This window comes from Leguminivora glycinivorella, chromosome 13, assembly GCF_023078275.1.
Source record: "Leguminivora glycinivorella isolate SPB_JAAS2020 chromosome 13, LegGlyc_1.1, whole genome shotgun sequence".
NCBI lineage: Eukaryota > Metazoa > Arthropoda > Insecta > Lepidoptera > Tortricidae > Leguminivora > Leguminivora glycinivorella.
This window is the reverse complement of record NC_062983.1, coordinates 7,002,409-7,017,685: the sequence shown is the minus strand read 5'-3', so window position 1 is coordinate 7,017,685 and position 15,277 is coordinate 7,002,409. Positions and strand designations below refer to the sequence as shown.

Here is a 15,277-nt window from a genome sequence, read left to right as displayed (position 1 = left end):
ACGCGCAAATATCACACACAGTGCCGCCGTACGTAGGTAACGATCGTATGTTATTTCGTTCGGAGTAATGTGTGCTTTATGAGCGAGGTACAGGATTTAAACTCGCACGATATGCTATAAGGGAGAGCAAATAAAACCCAATATAAGGCTTACCCTTATGGCGTTAGGCTGAGCCGATGATAAGGGTTTTGAAAGGGTATTGGGCTATTTTAGGTAAGCGCTTTCGTAAGGGCTTTAAAAGCAAAATGAAAGGGTATCGCGCCAAAAGGGTAGGGTAAGTTAAGCCTAACGAAATACCCATACAAAACCCCGTATAAGGGATAGCGGGCCGGTCCCTGGTGTAAACTAGCAGAGGAATCGTCTGATGGGGACGGTAGTCGGTCTCCTATGGACATAGGTAAGCAATAGGCAACATCAGAGTAGTCAGTTGGAAGCCCTGATTCTTCAATAGGTACCTGCTTTTAGAAAAAACAATAACCGATAAAAAGTGGTACATCCCACTTTTTGGGAAGAAACGGGAGAAAAATTCGTTTCTTGGTGTGCCATATTATAAGTATATGATTCTTCTTTTGTATACCTATAGCCTAATTTGTATTCGACTGTAGGGCAGAGGCCCCTCCATTCCTTCACTAATCAAGGTTTGTCGAATGCTACATATGTATGTAGGTAGGTACGTATAATTAATGTACTTCTCTAGTTGTTTAAAAATAATCGGTCCAGTAGTTTCGGAGAAAATTGGCTGTGACAGACGCACGAGTGATCCTATAAGGGTTCCGTTTTTCCTTTTGTCAATTAAAGAAAACTTTATATTTTATCTTCTACCTCTTGTTATAAAATCTGTTCAATTGGTGCTTTAAACCTGTAATAAATAGGTAACTATAAATAGCATTACGAGTTCCCGGCGCTCCGGCATTTGAGCAACTAGCGCACATCAGTGCCGCCCCAATGCGCCTCTATAGCGCTAATCGTTATTCACAGTAACTACACATTACCCTATCGCTATTCATTACCGGTCCATTTTTTAAATTAGACGTTTTGGTGATCTAAATTTGCTAGGATTTGTACGGCGTTGCAAAACGCCATGCTATGATTTTTTTTTCAATACGTCAACCGGGGTGGCTTTAGGAAAATTTGGGGTTACTTTGATGGTATTTGAACGGCTTTAAAATTAATATTATTTATTATTTACTGAAATTGTTCATGTAATAGTTAGGTCAATAAATATTCTTGTAAATCTACCATAGAAAATCGCAAATTTACTTACGGTATGATTTTAAAACAAAATTTTCAAAGTCACCTCTGCGTTTTAAAGCCACCCCGGTTGACCGTAGACACTACGTTATCGTCAGTGGTCAACACGCACTGACTGATGGTGATGGTACACTGAGCGAAATTTGCATTGTGAATTTAACAAGTTCGACTTGTTGCAGGTTTATCCGTTTGAAACAAAAGTGTTTTAGTAAACGGAATAAAATTTAAAACAATATGTATCATGTTACTTTTATAAAATCGACTTGTTGATTGAAATGAAAAGTAACTTGTAGAATGTACACTTAACAAAATCATACTTGTTACACTTAACAAAATCTAACTTGTTGTTTGAACCAAAGATCACGTAGGCGCTGTTTTTACCAAAAACTTGTTGCACGAACATGAAAACTGGTTGTTTTTTCTCACAGTGTAACTAACTGTGATATGCGTAGCCCTCTGAGGAAAAAAAACCGGAGGCGCAATTCTGTTACTTACCCCTCTGCCCAAAACCTTGCTCAAACTTGCTTGCTTTGCTTGAAAAGTCACGTAAATACAAATTCACAATCATTCACAAAATCGCTCTTCCGCGGATCACAAATATGTAATTATGTATGTCCACATGTGCTGTGAGCACACCGTGTAATAAACACCATACACAAATAAAGTAATTTTAGTAAGTTTGTACTGCGCTTATTTTCCATACTACATTTACTACATTTAATTAGATAAGAATAATATTTTTGTCATATGTCAGATGAATGACATTTATTTAATTACATGGAATCGACTTAAAACTCGTTTGCGGATAATAAATAGGTACTTTTTCTTCTTTCATACGTAATAAACAATAGAGTTTTTAATTTTATTGGTATGATTGTTAGCCACTAAATTGCTCGAAGTCATACACAGAGGATCCAACAAAAAGAGAGACAAAAACGGGCCTGTATCCCAATACCAAACTTTCCTTTCGTAATTATAGAAATACATGTATTGGCTTCGTGCGAAGTGCATGGAGGGGGTAAGCAAAGCGATCGCAGTGCTTGCGGTGGTCAAAATCGACACTGATTGTGGTTGTCATCTATCAAAACTCATAAAATATAATACAATGTGGTGTAATGTTTGATATGGGGTATCAATGTTGTTTCGTTGTTAATTGTAAAAATAATGGCATAAATAGTCGTTGCACGTTCTATGCGTTTCTTAGAGCACACTGGAAATTGGATCAAAGAACTAAATGGATAGCTACGGTGAAAAGAAAACGTAAGTGACATGTCAAAACAAAACATGGTAATAAATTATATTTAAGCTTTCTTTACCTAATATCGTTCAATAAGCTGTTAGTATTTTTCCTACCGTAAAAGATTATGCTTCAAGATTCAGGCCTATAGCCTGGGAATAGGCCCGTGTCGGATATTTCTGCGGCCGCGGACATGACTACCTACTTACGTTTAGATTTGTTTTATATGGCATTAACGGGACGGAGGTTTAGCGCATAGCTGGGCACCGTTAATCAAATAGTTAACTTCGTTAATCGCTAATCCGTTACTAAAAAAGTTAACTTCGTTAATCGTTAAAGCGATACATTTCGACAAATTTAACGTAAGTTAAAGTTAATCGTTAATCCGTTAACACGTGAAAACAAAAGAACTTTTCTTTAAAAATTTAGTTGCATCAGTATCCACTATAACGTATTATATTTCTGTAAAAGGCCGAAGTACAGCTAGCCTATTGAACTCTAGGCTGCACGTGGAAGGCAGTGATCGCCTGAGCTACTGCCAAGAGCTGTGTCAGGAGAGATGCTGGCGGTGACGGGACTGTTGTGGCACTTTGGGCGGTAGAGGCTAGGGAAGCGAATGTGGTCGTAAATAGGGCTCGAATTTGCTGCCCTATCACTACAACAGTCGCCATGGTAAAGCTTAGGATTCACCGAATCAAAGTTAGTAAAAGCAAATCCACGTGAAGAATACTTTTTAGGGTTCCGTAGCCAAAATGGCAAAAACGGAACCCTTATAGTTTCGTCATGTCCGTCTGTCCGTCTGTCCGTCTGTCCGTCTGTCCGTCTGTCACAGCCGATTTACTCGGAAACTATAAGTACTACAGTGATGAAATTTGATGGGAATATGTGTTGTATGAACCGCTACAAAATTATGACACTAAATAGTAAAAAAAAAGAATTGGGGGTGGGCCCCCCATACATGTAACTGAGGGATGAAAATTTTTTTTTCGATGTACATACCCGTGTGGGGTATCAATGGAAAGGTCTTTTAAAATGATATAAAGTTTTCTAAAAAACATTTTTCTTAAAGTGAACGGTTTTTGAGATATCAGCTCTCAAAGTCGTAAAAAGTATGTCCCCCCCCTCTATTTTTATAACTACGGGGTATAAAATTCTAAAAAAAATAGAGGTGATGCATGCTAATTAACTCTTTCAACGATTTTTGGTTTGATCAAAGTATCTCTTATAGTTTTTGAGATAGGTTGATTTAACTGTAATTTTGGCAGGTGTATAAATTGACATAATAAGTTTATTATATTTGCTGCTACGGAACCCTTTGTGCGCGAGCCCGACTCGCACTTGGCCGGTTTTTTTTAGGTAATATTTCGGACTTTTAGCAATCGACATCGGTAAAACCTAGGATTTACCGGCAAATCATAGGATTTGCCGTACTTCGGGCTTTTATAGTAGCATTCAGAACGTGTTTTTCGCAGCGCAGATGGCGCCTGAGCTCTACTAGATTAACGATTAATGGACTCGGAGAAATTTAACGGAAGTTAACGAGTCCGTTAACATTTTTTCAAGTTAACTTAAAAGTTAATCCGTTAATCGAAATGTTAACTTCGTTAATTAACGATTAACGGATTAACGAGTTAATGCCAGTAGGTGATTATTGGGAGTTTCAAATCAAAGATTTGAAAACTCCCAATATCACTTCATATTTAGGACTCGTACTCAGGTTTATTGGTGATTTAAAACTCTCAATAGGTTTTCAGATGATTTAAAACTCCTAATCGGCTTTCTCATGATTTGAAACTCTCAATAGGTTTTCTGATGATTTAAAACGCTCATGACGAATATATAGACAAAAGTTTATAAAACTCCGTTAATGATAAAACACCTTTCAAGTTAGTTGCACGTGCCTATTGACAAAATGAAGTTCGTAAAACAGTCTCAGAAATTGCAGTTGGATGCTGTTTGTTCTTTGTCCAATAAACGTTATTTTCGACATGGCTCGCTTTTACCCGACACCATTCGCTGTATAATATGTGGCCCATCGAACTGTGGAAAAACAAATTTAATTGTCGGTTTGCTGCTACATGAACATGGTCTACGCTTTCAAAATGTTTATGTATATTCTAAAACCTTATTTCAACCAATGTATCAATTTCTAGAGCAAGTTTTAAAGCTAGTTCCTTCAGTATCATTTCAAAAATATAACGCAAATGATGAAATCTTAAGTCCTCATACAGCAAACATGAATTCCATTATAATATTTGATGATGTTGCGTGTGAAAATCAAAATAATATACGAGATTACTTTGCAATGGGAAGGCATAAAAATATAGATAGCTTTTATCTAAATCAGACGTATAGTAAAATACCTAAACAATTAATAAGAGATAATGCTAACTTAATTATTCTTTTTAAACAGGATGATATTAATTTAAAGCATGTTTATGATGAACATGTAGGAAGTGATATGTCATGGTCTCAATTTCGTGAAATGTGTGCACAAGTATGGAAGATCCCGTTTGATTACTTAGTCATAAATAAAGATTGTAATAGAAATTCAGGCTGTTATAGAAAAGGATTTGATACATTTATAATTCTAGATTGACTTGATATATAAAGCATAGTATTACATTAAACACTTATTGCTTAAAATGAAACCATCTAGTTCAGACATGGAACATAAAATTAATGAAGAAAAATTGTTTAAACAAAAAGTACTCAAATCTGCTGAAGCAGTAAGAAAAAAGTTAAACGCATTCGTGATGTTAAATCAAACGATAATATGATGTTGGAAGCAATGTTAAAACCAATCACAGACCCACTTGGTGAAATGGTAAAAAAACATAGTAGTAATGATAACAATCTAATCATTAGTGACTCAGATTTTGATAACGATAGGTTTAAATGGAACAAGCCAGTAAAAACATTGAAATATAGTCCTTCAGAAGATGGGATGAAAGAAAGTTTGGATAATAAAACTTTGTTGAGAAAGTCATTTGAATCTGAACCAAATTATAGTGAAAATGAATTAAATGATAGTGATTCTTCATCTCAAGAAAGTGTGAACCAAAGTGATTCTGATACAACAAATAATATTTCATTTAGAACGTCAGACTCGTTTCCTTCTCCTCGCGATGATCCCGCTTGGCAGAAACAATATTTTATCATGAACATTCCATTTGGTGTACGAAATGAGCGTGGAAAGCTAATGCTTGGATCTTACCCAATTTCTGTTAATGATGATAAACTCGTGATAGGCGGAGAAAGTTATTTTTTAACACAAGGCTTACATGATTTGTTGTTTAAGAAAGTACCTGACTTAAAACTAGTAACTGAAGATGATAAACGATTATATAAAACATTGTTAATGAAAACGAATGCACATAGACGCGACTTTGATCCAAAGAAACCCATAAAAAGCAACAAGGGTATGAAATATTTAAACCTTATAAAACCTCTTTTCAAATTATCCAAACAGCGCACAGTAAGTGAAGAATATATATCCGGTAAAGGTTTACCATCAATGAAAAAAGTAAAAAGAGATATTTCATATGTATATTGGGATGATCCAAACGAATTAGTTGACAGATTAAAACTGCTTATAGCATCGCGTGACGCTGGAAATACAGGGTTAGATAACGAGATAATATCCATAATTGAAGAATTACGTGAAGCAGGCTTAATAAATAATATATAAATGTATATACTCTTACCTTTCCCATCAGTTGAAGTTTGACTTTCAAGTAAAAAATGAATATAGACAAATTCGGTCACCATGTTCATAAACGTTTGCGTACTGATGAAATCTCTGAGCTCAAGTACAAGGCTTTGCTTCGAACAGAAGCAGGAAATTTTGATCTAAAAACTATAAGATTAAAAGGGGTTGTTAAACCATTATCTTCCGATGATGCAGTTAACAAGCAGTACGTTGATGAACACATTCAAAACATGTACGAAAAGAAGTATATAGACTCTTTGTTTAACACAATAAATAATCAAATTCACCAACTCGTAACTCAGTTAAAACTGAACTTTTATACGAAGAAGGAGATAGACGATATTTTAAAAAAATATAATAATGATAAAACAACAAATAGTGAACGAGATCCACAGGTCAGCGCGAAGAAATTTTAAGCGACGATCGGTTGTACTACAAGGAATTGATGATTTATGGCAAGCCGATTTGATAGATTTACAAAAGCTTCATACTGTTAACAGAGGATATAAATATATTTTAACCGTTATTGACACATTTTCAAAGTATGCATGGTGTACACCTATTAAGTCTAAAACTAAAACAGAAGTCAAAGATGCATTTGAACTAATAATAAAAACATCTAAACGAAGACCTAAAAACTTACAAACTGACCTAGGAAAAGAATTCTACAATCAAGAATTCGATTTCTACTTAAAATTATTAAAAGTTAATCATTACTCAACTTATTCAATTAAGAAGGCATCTATTGTTGAAAGGCTGATAAAGACACTTAAGTCTAAGCTCTACAAACATTTTGCATTAGTTGGTAACTATAAATGGGTTGGTAAGCCATTAGACGATGTAGTAAAATCATATAATCAGACTGTGCATCGCACAACAAAAATAAAACCTATTGATGTAAATTTTGATAATGAAATGCAAGTATTAAAAAATATTAAAAAATCACTATCCAATTTGTCTTATAAATCGAACAAATTCAATATAGGAGATTGTGTACGCATTAGCAAGTATAAAAATGCCTTTCACAAAGGTTACACACCTAATTGGTCAACAGAACTTTTCACTATTACTCACGTGAATCGCACTCAACCTGTTACGTATCACATTCAAGACCAGCATAAAAACACTATACTCGGTACATTTTACGAGGAAGAACTTCTGAAAACCAACCATCCAAACGTTTACCTTGTAGAAAAGGTTATTAAAAGAAAGGGTAGAAAGTTGTATGTTAAATGGTTGGGCCTTAATAATAGCGAAAACAGTTGGATTGATAAAAGTGCGGTTGTTTAAAGATATTTATATAATTTCCTTTTAATGATAGTGTTATTATCTCACGAGATATGAAAGGGAAAGGACTGTTAAACAGCGCTATTAATAATTTACCCTTTGAATTACACTTACCTGGTTATAACTATTGTGGTCCGGGAACAAAATTGCGCAAAAGGTTGCAGAGAGGCGATAAAGGAATTAATGCGCTAGATAATGCGTGTATGAAACACGATATAGCATATGATAGTTATTCGGATTTAGCTGATAGACATCGTGCTGATTTAGAACTATACGAAATGGCGAAACAAAGAAGAAAATCGAAAGATGCAGGGAGAGGAGAAAAAATTGCTTCGTGGTTAGTTAGCAAAGTGATGAAATCTAAAATAAAGGCAGGTGCGGGTATAAAACCATTTAAACGTTTTGTGACCAAGATACGCAGTGAATTAAAAAAGAAACCAAAAACAAAAGGTAGTAATATAATTGAGCGGGCACTTATTGCTGCGACGAAAATTTTAAAACCAATTCCAAGGTACGGGTACCTCGTCTTATACCAATTCCAAAAACTGGAGGCTTCTTACCGCTGATACCTATTTTTGCTGGTCTGTCTGCGCTAGGGTCATTAGCAGGAGGAGCTGCCGGAATTGCTAAAGCTGTAGGTGATTACAAAGCCGCCAGAAAAAATTTAGCGGAATCGGAGCGACATAACAAGATGATGGAATCTATTGCATTAGGAAAAGGCTTACACATTAAACCATATAAAAATGGCAAAGGATTATGTTTGAAACTTTCAAAAAACTAACTGAGAGGTTACCCAGGCGCGCTCTTTCAAATATTGACATTTTAAAACACTCATCTGATATTCCATATTTTCGAGGAGTTTATATGAGAGACAGTTTACCAAAGACTCCTAAAAAGTAGAATGTGGAATTGTTAATTTAGACAGTTTTAAAAACAATGGTACACACTGGGTAGCCTACGTAAAAGATAACAATTATTGTGAATATTTTAATAGTTATGGTGACCTTTCACCTCCGCTAGAATTAAAGAGGTATTTAAAAAAATATGATATTTACTATAATTATGACACATATCAAAAGTTTAACACTGTCAATTGTGGACACTTATGCCTAAAGTATTTAAAACAATATTGGTATAACCGTTTAAATATCATCGCACAATAATCAGTTTATCATTCTCACAATGTCTTTCACTTTGTCTATAACTGGAACATCTTCCACTCTGTTAACAAACTATTCACCAGCTTTTCACCTGGATGGTGAATATGAGTGTGGGCTATTGTATATGTCAACTTTTAATTCTATACCCAACATAGACGACAGAAATAATAAGTTCTATTATGGTAAAAACAAAGTAATTAAAATTCCTGAAGGATCATATGAACTTCAAGATATTGACGATTACCTTAAAGAACATATTGAAGGATGCTCTTTTGCACTAACATGCAATAATAATACCTTAAAAACATCTATTTTATGCTCTGAAAATATTCATTTCGACAAAGAAGGCTCCATCGGTAATATACTTGGCTTCGGTTCAGAATCTATTCAAGCTAATATATTAACTGAATCCCCTTATCCTGTCTCCATTCTCTCAACAACCATAGTCCGCATCGAATGTGACATAGTGAGCGGTTCATTCGTTAACGGAAAACCTAGTCATATAATTCACGAGTTTGTACCAAACGTGCCACCTGGTTATCGGATTATAGAAACACCAAAAAACGTTATTTATTTCCCTGTAACCCAAAATAGCTTAAACACAATAACGATAAGAATTTTAGACGTTAACAATAATCTAGTTAATTTACGGGGTGAAGAAATTCAGTTATATTTACATTTAAGAAAAAAATGATAGACTTCAATAAAAGTTCAGTCTCTCTTAAAAACATTACCAGTACTCATCCTGCAATCACGAAAAGAAGACCTAAAGTAAAACTCACAAAACAAAATAAGCAATTCCTCCAAAGCTTACGCCTATTAAAATGAGTATATTAAACTTAACAGAACCTTTTGTCTTTGATAATTCTATCGAGAGCTTTGAATATCATTCATATAAACCGTACGTCACAAGTTTCAATTTCAACGATGAAATACGTATACCTATAAACCAACAAGATCTTTACGTACTACCATCAGCAAGTTCTTTATACATAGAAGGTACTATAACCGCATTCAATAGAGAAACAAAAGCCGAGGTAAAAAGTGTTCTTCTTACAAACAACCCCATACTTCATCTATTTCAAGATATTCGATATGAATTAAATGGAATCGAAATTGACAAAATTAAAAACGCAGGAGTTACAACAACTATGAAATCTCTTGTATCTATGAATGGACTGGAAGCATCCATGTCTAAGTTATGGGGATTTGATGTCAATGGTATAAAAAACACGGAAGGTACATTTTCTGTGTCTGTACCTTTAAACAAGATTCTCGGGTTTGCTGAGGATTACAGCAAAATCATAATTAATTGCAAGCATGAACTTATTCTTTTAAGATCCAATACTAATTTGAATAGTGTTAAATTAAATGCGAATGAATATATAGACAATATTACTATATCTAAAATAGTATGGCGCATGCCTCATGTTAAAGTGTCTGATCGTGAAAGATTAAATTTACTCAAATGTTTAGAAAGAGATCGTGCCGTTCAGATAGCATTTAGGACTTGGGATTTGTATGAATATCCGCTCTTGCCTGAGACGTCAAAACATTCTTGGTCTATCAAAACTTCATCGCAAATTGAAAAGCCGCGTTATGTTATAATTGGATTGAAAACGGGACGAAAAAATGAAGCTAATAAAGACATATCACACTTTGATCACTGTAATTTGAGAGATGTTAAAGTTTTCTTGAATTCAGTTTACTTTCCGTACGAAAGTTTTGATGTTAGTTTTTCGGGTGAAAAGTTTGCTATATTATACGAACAGTATGCGAAATTTCAACAGTCTTATTATAATCGTCTACAAGCGCCGTTGCTTAGCCCTAAAGATTTTAAAGATAAAGCTCCTTTATTTGTTATCAACTGTTCTCGTCAAAACGAAACCTTAAAAACCGGTTCAGTAGATGTGAGAGTTGAATTGGATTGTGAATCTGATATACCAAAGAACACTGCAGCTTACTGTCTGATTTTAAATGATAGTGTATTTGAATATAAGCCTTTAAGTAATATTACGAAAAAAGTATCGTAATGCAGCATATATTTGTAGACCTTCAAGGGTTTAAAACAAAAGAAAACGAATTTATTATCAAAGAATTTGCATACAGCACGCTAGAATACACTCAAGTTTTCTTAATAAAACCCCCTTTTCGATTTTCTAAATTGACGGAAAGTGAAGAGAGGCAGACAAAATGGATTGAAAAACATTTAGGTATTTTGTGGCACGAAGGTTATGTTGATTATAGAGAATTTAGAAGACTTATTTATAATCATATTAAAGATAAGATAATATTCGTTAAAGGTATGGAAAAAATTAAATGGATTAAAGAATTATATTCAAACTGTACTGTTATAGATTTAAGTGAAAAGGGTGCACCGAATTTACAAGAACTGTATAAAAAATATTGTATTAATGATTGTATTTTTAATTGTGTGTACCATAAAAAAACTTGTGCATTAAAAAATGTAATATGTATGAAAAAATGGTATTTAGAAAATCACGTTCCTCTTTGAATAAATGAATGTGCTAAATAAAACGCATTTTATTAACCTGTAAATTATACTCCTGAAAACAATGTTTAAATCAACTCATGATACGATATTGTACTCGTGATACAGGTATACGATCATAACATAAGTATCCTGAGTTGATTTAAACATTGTACATAAATATGGTGGGTTTAAAAAAGAAAAACTATTTTTTTTTAAGTTTATTTAATAATAATATACATACTGGCATAGCTAACTTAAAAAGTAAAGTAGGTGTTTACAAATTAGTTCAAAGTTTCCTTTAAAATATCACTATATAACTATATTTAGAAAAATGAAGCATGTCCCCACGCAAGTGTGTGAATATTGTCTTTTAATATTACTCGTTTATCATCATTCGAAGATAGTGCTACTTTCATTGTTTTTAATATTTACACAAGCTCTTCTTTTTTTTTTAACTTTGGTAATTCTATAAATCTAGACGCTCTAAGAGGATTATATTTGTTTATGTTTATCTCGAGATATAAGTTTCGTAGAAAGCTCCAGCCACTGTCCCGTTCTTGAAATTCATCAATTTTCGTGCTCAATGTGTTCAAAATGGTTGAAAATATTTCTTTAAATTCGTAACTCTGATGTAAAATGATATTTTGCGTAGCGAATGATTTAATTTCACATGCTTCATTTTTCGGCAAACCAAATTCAGCAAACAGTTCAAAGTTAACCTTTATAGATCCAAAAGCAAGCCTTCTCGCTTCGAGAATATGTTTAATATGTCTACGAAGAGCGCACAGAAACTTTACCGGTGAGTCATGGAGGCTACTCTCTGGTCCACGCACTCTGTATGATGCTATTCTACTACGGAAAGCGCTGCTTATTTTTTCAATATCAGGAGTTAATTGAACAGAGTTATTATTTTTATGCAAGTTAGTGCGCAAGTGAGCAGAAAAGGCTTTACTTGGAATACTTATGTCACACACTGAACAAAATATGGAGCTATTATGAGGCATTTTGCCTATTGACATAGGAATAGACTAAATTAGACGTAAAAAAGATTAAAGATTATTGGCTTTTTTTATCTGGGAAAAAGGTTCCTTCATCTGTAAAGTCGTCCTTACAACGCTTTAGAATCTTATTTATTCCATCTACTATATCCGAAACGGAATCCACACGATATTTAAAATTAACCAGCGCTTTCTCCCAACGGGCTTCAGATGGAACGTTTTGAATATCTACTACGTTATACAGTTTAAGATCAATAAAAAGATCACCGGTTAACGAAGCTGTGCGACGCACGTAGCCGCCTGGGACGCGACGTATCAGCACGGACGACAGAGAGTTGGCAGCGGATGCTCGACGCTGGGCTTCAACATGTCCTTCGTCACCCCGGTTTGAAAACCAGCCTGGCTTACAATCAGGTGTCTCTTTCTTCGACTTGGTTGTCGTACTGGAATATTAAAAACTTATTTATATTATCGAATACAACAAAATATAATTAGTTAATTAGGTAAGTACTTAACATTTAAGAATTTAAATACTATGGTTTAAAATGTTTAGATTCAAAGGCTAATTACAATTAGTTAAGTAAATATATGTATTACATATAAAATAACTGAATTGAATTAATTACCTTTTAGTTTTGTCTTCTTCATCAAGGTCAGTGTCACTGTCCTGCAACGTATCAGTTATTAACACGGACGATGCGTGCTTTTTCACAGTTTTCTTTGGTTTGATCTTCTTGCTGTAATATTAAAAACTTTATATTACTTCCAGTTCTCATAAATAAAGAGAAATAAATAAAAAGTTCGCATTTGTAGACAAGTTTTCAAACACAGTTTTAATTAATTACCTTTTACTAGCACATTCTTCGACGACGTTTCTGTCCAGCGACCAGCCCGCGTCACGTTTCGGGATCTGAGAAGCGTTTTTCCTTTTGGTTGTTTTCTTCTGAGTCCTACAATACATAGTGATTATCCATCAGATCATTAATAATAACAAAAATTAATAATAAGTCAATAAAATCTTAAATTTAATTAAAATACATACTTTAATGATCCAGATTCATCCTCAGAGTCGAGGTCTTTCTTAGACTGGATTACATGGTACTCAAAGTCAGACCTGAAAATAAAAAATAAGATTCTGTTATGTTCAGTCGAACGAGATTTCACAGTTGTACTTGTACCTCTCTCCAGCGAGGGTTATAAATTTTAAGTTAAAGTTAATACCAATACGCACTTAACTCGCATAAAACTGCTACTTAGAAGGATACTTATCGGTAAATTTAATCGAGAACAAACATCACTCAACACCATATTCAGAATAGTTTATAGCTAAATAAAATATTACAAACTTACGAACATTGTTTCAAGGTGAATTTCTCCGTGTACGTAAAACTCGCACTGTAACACTTGCACTTGTTAGAAAATAGTAGAGGAAATGAATAAGCCAGGGGTTTTATTAATAAAACGAAACTGACGTAAAGTCATGAGTTAACAACCTAAAAGCAAATTATAACTAACATAAACTACAACATTTGCAAGAATACAGTAAGAAACCAATATAATACAAAGGTTGATCATCACTGTAATATAATATTCAACTCAGCTAATTATTGAAAAACAAAAGTGTAATATTTCTTTTGTCGGAAACAAGAACGAATGTCGCCGCGTTAAGACCGCGTTCAATGTGCAAGCTATAATAGCTAATAGCTATACTATATTTTGTTACTACGAAGTTATAAATAGAGCATTTAACAAATTAAAATTACAACAGTTCGAGATTTCAAGCCGGGTGCATTATCAGTTTCAAAATCAGAATGGTATGTATTTTACTTTTATTATATTCTGGTATCTTTGAGTACTTTTATTTGGTGTTGAAATATATTTAACTTGATATTTTTTTACAGGGCTCGCAACCTATTAACCACGCTGCTGAAATGACTGAAACCACACCATTTTATTCGCAAGTTTGTGAAAAACCGAATGATCCGCTCAATTATTCTCAAGACATGGATGCGTACCTGAAATACCAGGATTTGCTCCTGAATCCATCTTTAGAAATTCCATTATCAGGTACACCAGCAAAAAGTCAGAAGAAAATCGCTAAGAAAGGAAAGAGGAAAATAAAAGAAATGGGTTTAAATTCCCATGTCATCAGAAAGGTTACAAAAGGAAAGCGTCTGATTAAAATCAGTATATCCGATTTGGAGCAATCAAATATCGAATCTAATGGGGTTACAGTACAATATGTTGTTCAAGATGACTATGATGAGTTATTAAATGCAACTGAAGGTCTGGTAGAAAAAATTGTAAAAAAGTTGAGTGAAGTGAGTAATTATTAGAAAATTTTATGTTATAAAATGTACTTTACTTTTTAGTTAGTCGTCGTGCTTGTAATATATCTCATTACTTAAATAAAATGGTTTCATGATAAATTAATTGTTTTATTTTTAACATACTAAAACATAGAGAATAAATACGATATTATTTTTAGAGTTTTACCACTCACAATATAGTTGAAATATGTATACTGAGATCTATTATATATCAAAACCATTTATAATTCATGTAAATCGTGATCATTTTATAAGATAAACATAGCGAGTGAGCAACCAGGTAAACTGACTCAAATTACAACTAAATGAGTGATTGCAATTTCGCATACTGTTCAATGTATGTCATGATTTTAATATAATCAAAATTTGAACCTTATATCTTTATGAAAAGTTCTGCTTTGCAAAGTGCAGTATATGACATACGCTAGCCTTTAATTTATACTGAACTCTTTGTTATGGGTGTCAAAGAAGATCATATTTTATATACGTTATTTTAAACCATATATTACAAAATTCGTAGTAGATATGACGTGGGAGTACGTAATCCGAAACAGCCAATAGCATAACTGGGTCTACATCACACTTATAAAGTTTTTACAATGTTTCATATAAATAAAAATGGTGATGTGTAGTATGTCGGGTTGTGACGACCGACAACCTCAACACGTAAACCATTCCTTGGCTTGGCCAACCGAGGCATGTAGTGTTGAATTCGAGACTTGGGGATCTCTGTATTTACGCGGTCGATAGATATGGAATCCCATACCCGGAGGGGGTCAAACTCAATCGATGCATGTAAAACGCGACT

The 15,277-nt window shown here is 33.8% G+C and overlaps 2 protein-coding genes across 4 annotated transcripts in view; both read right to left on the bottom strand.

Annotated features, from left to right (window-relative positions):
* LOC125232882 (extracellular matrix protein A-like) overlaps positions 1 to 15,277 on the bottom strand; it is a 156,501-nt gene that overhangs the window by 51,923 nt on the left and 89,301 nt on the right. The window lies entirely within an intron of this gene.
* Positions 6,082 to 13,668, bottom strand: LOC125232703. The gene is made up of 6 exons (XM_048138460.1): positions 13,494 to 13,668; positions 13,182 to 13,253; positions 12,985 to 13,089; positions 12,766 to 12,876; positions 12,432 to 12,582; positions 6,082 to 6,099 (listed from the first exon to the last, which is right to left on the bottom strand). Coding segments are annotated over exons 1-6 (459 nt in total). The 5' UTR covers positions 13,496 to 13,668.

Coding starts and splice junctions, on each gene's coding strand:
- LOC125232703 (XM_048138460.1), bottom strand. Junction 12,877..12,984: donor GAAGAATGTGCTAGTAAAAG/GTAATTAATTAA, acceptor TTAATATTACAG/CAAGAAGATCAAACCAAAGA. Junction 12,583..12,765: donor GAAGAAGACAAAACTAAAAG/GTAATTAATTCA, acceptor TTAATATTCCAG/TACGACAACCAAGTCGAAGA.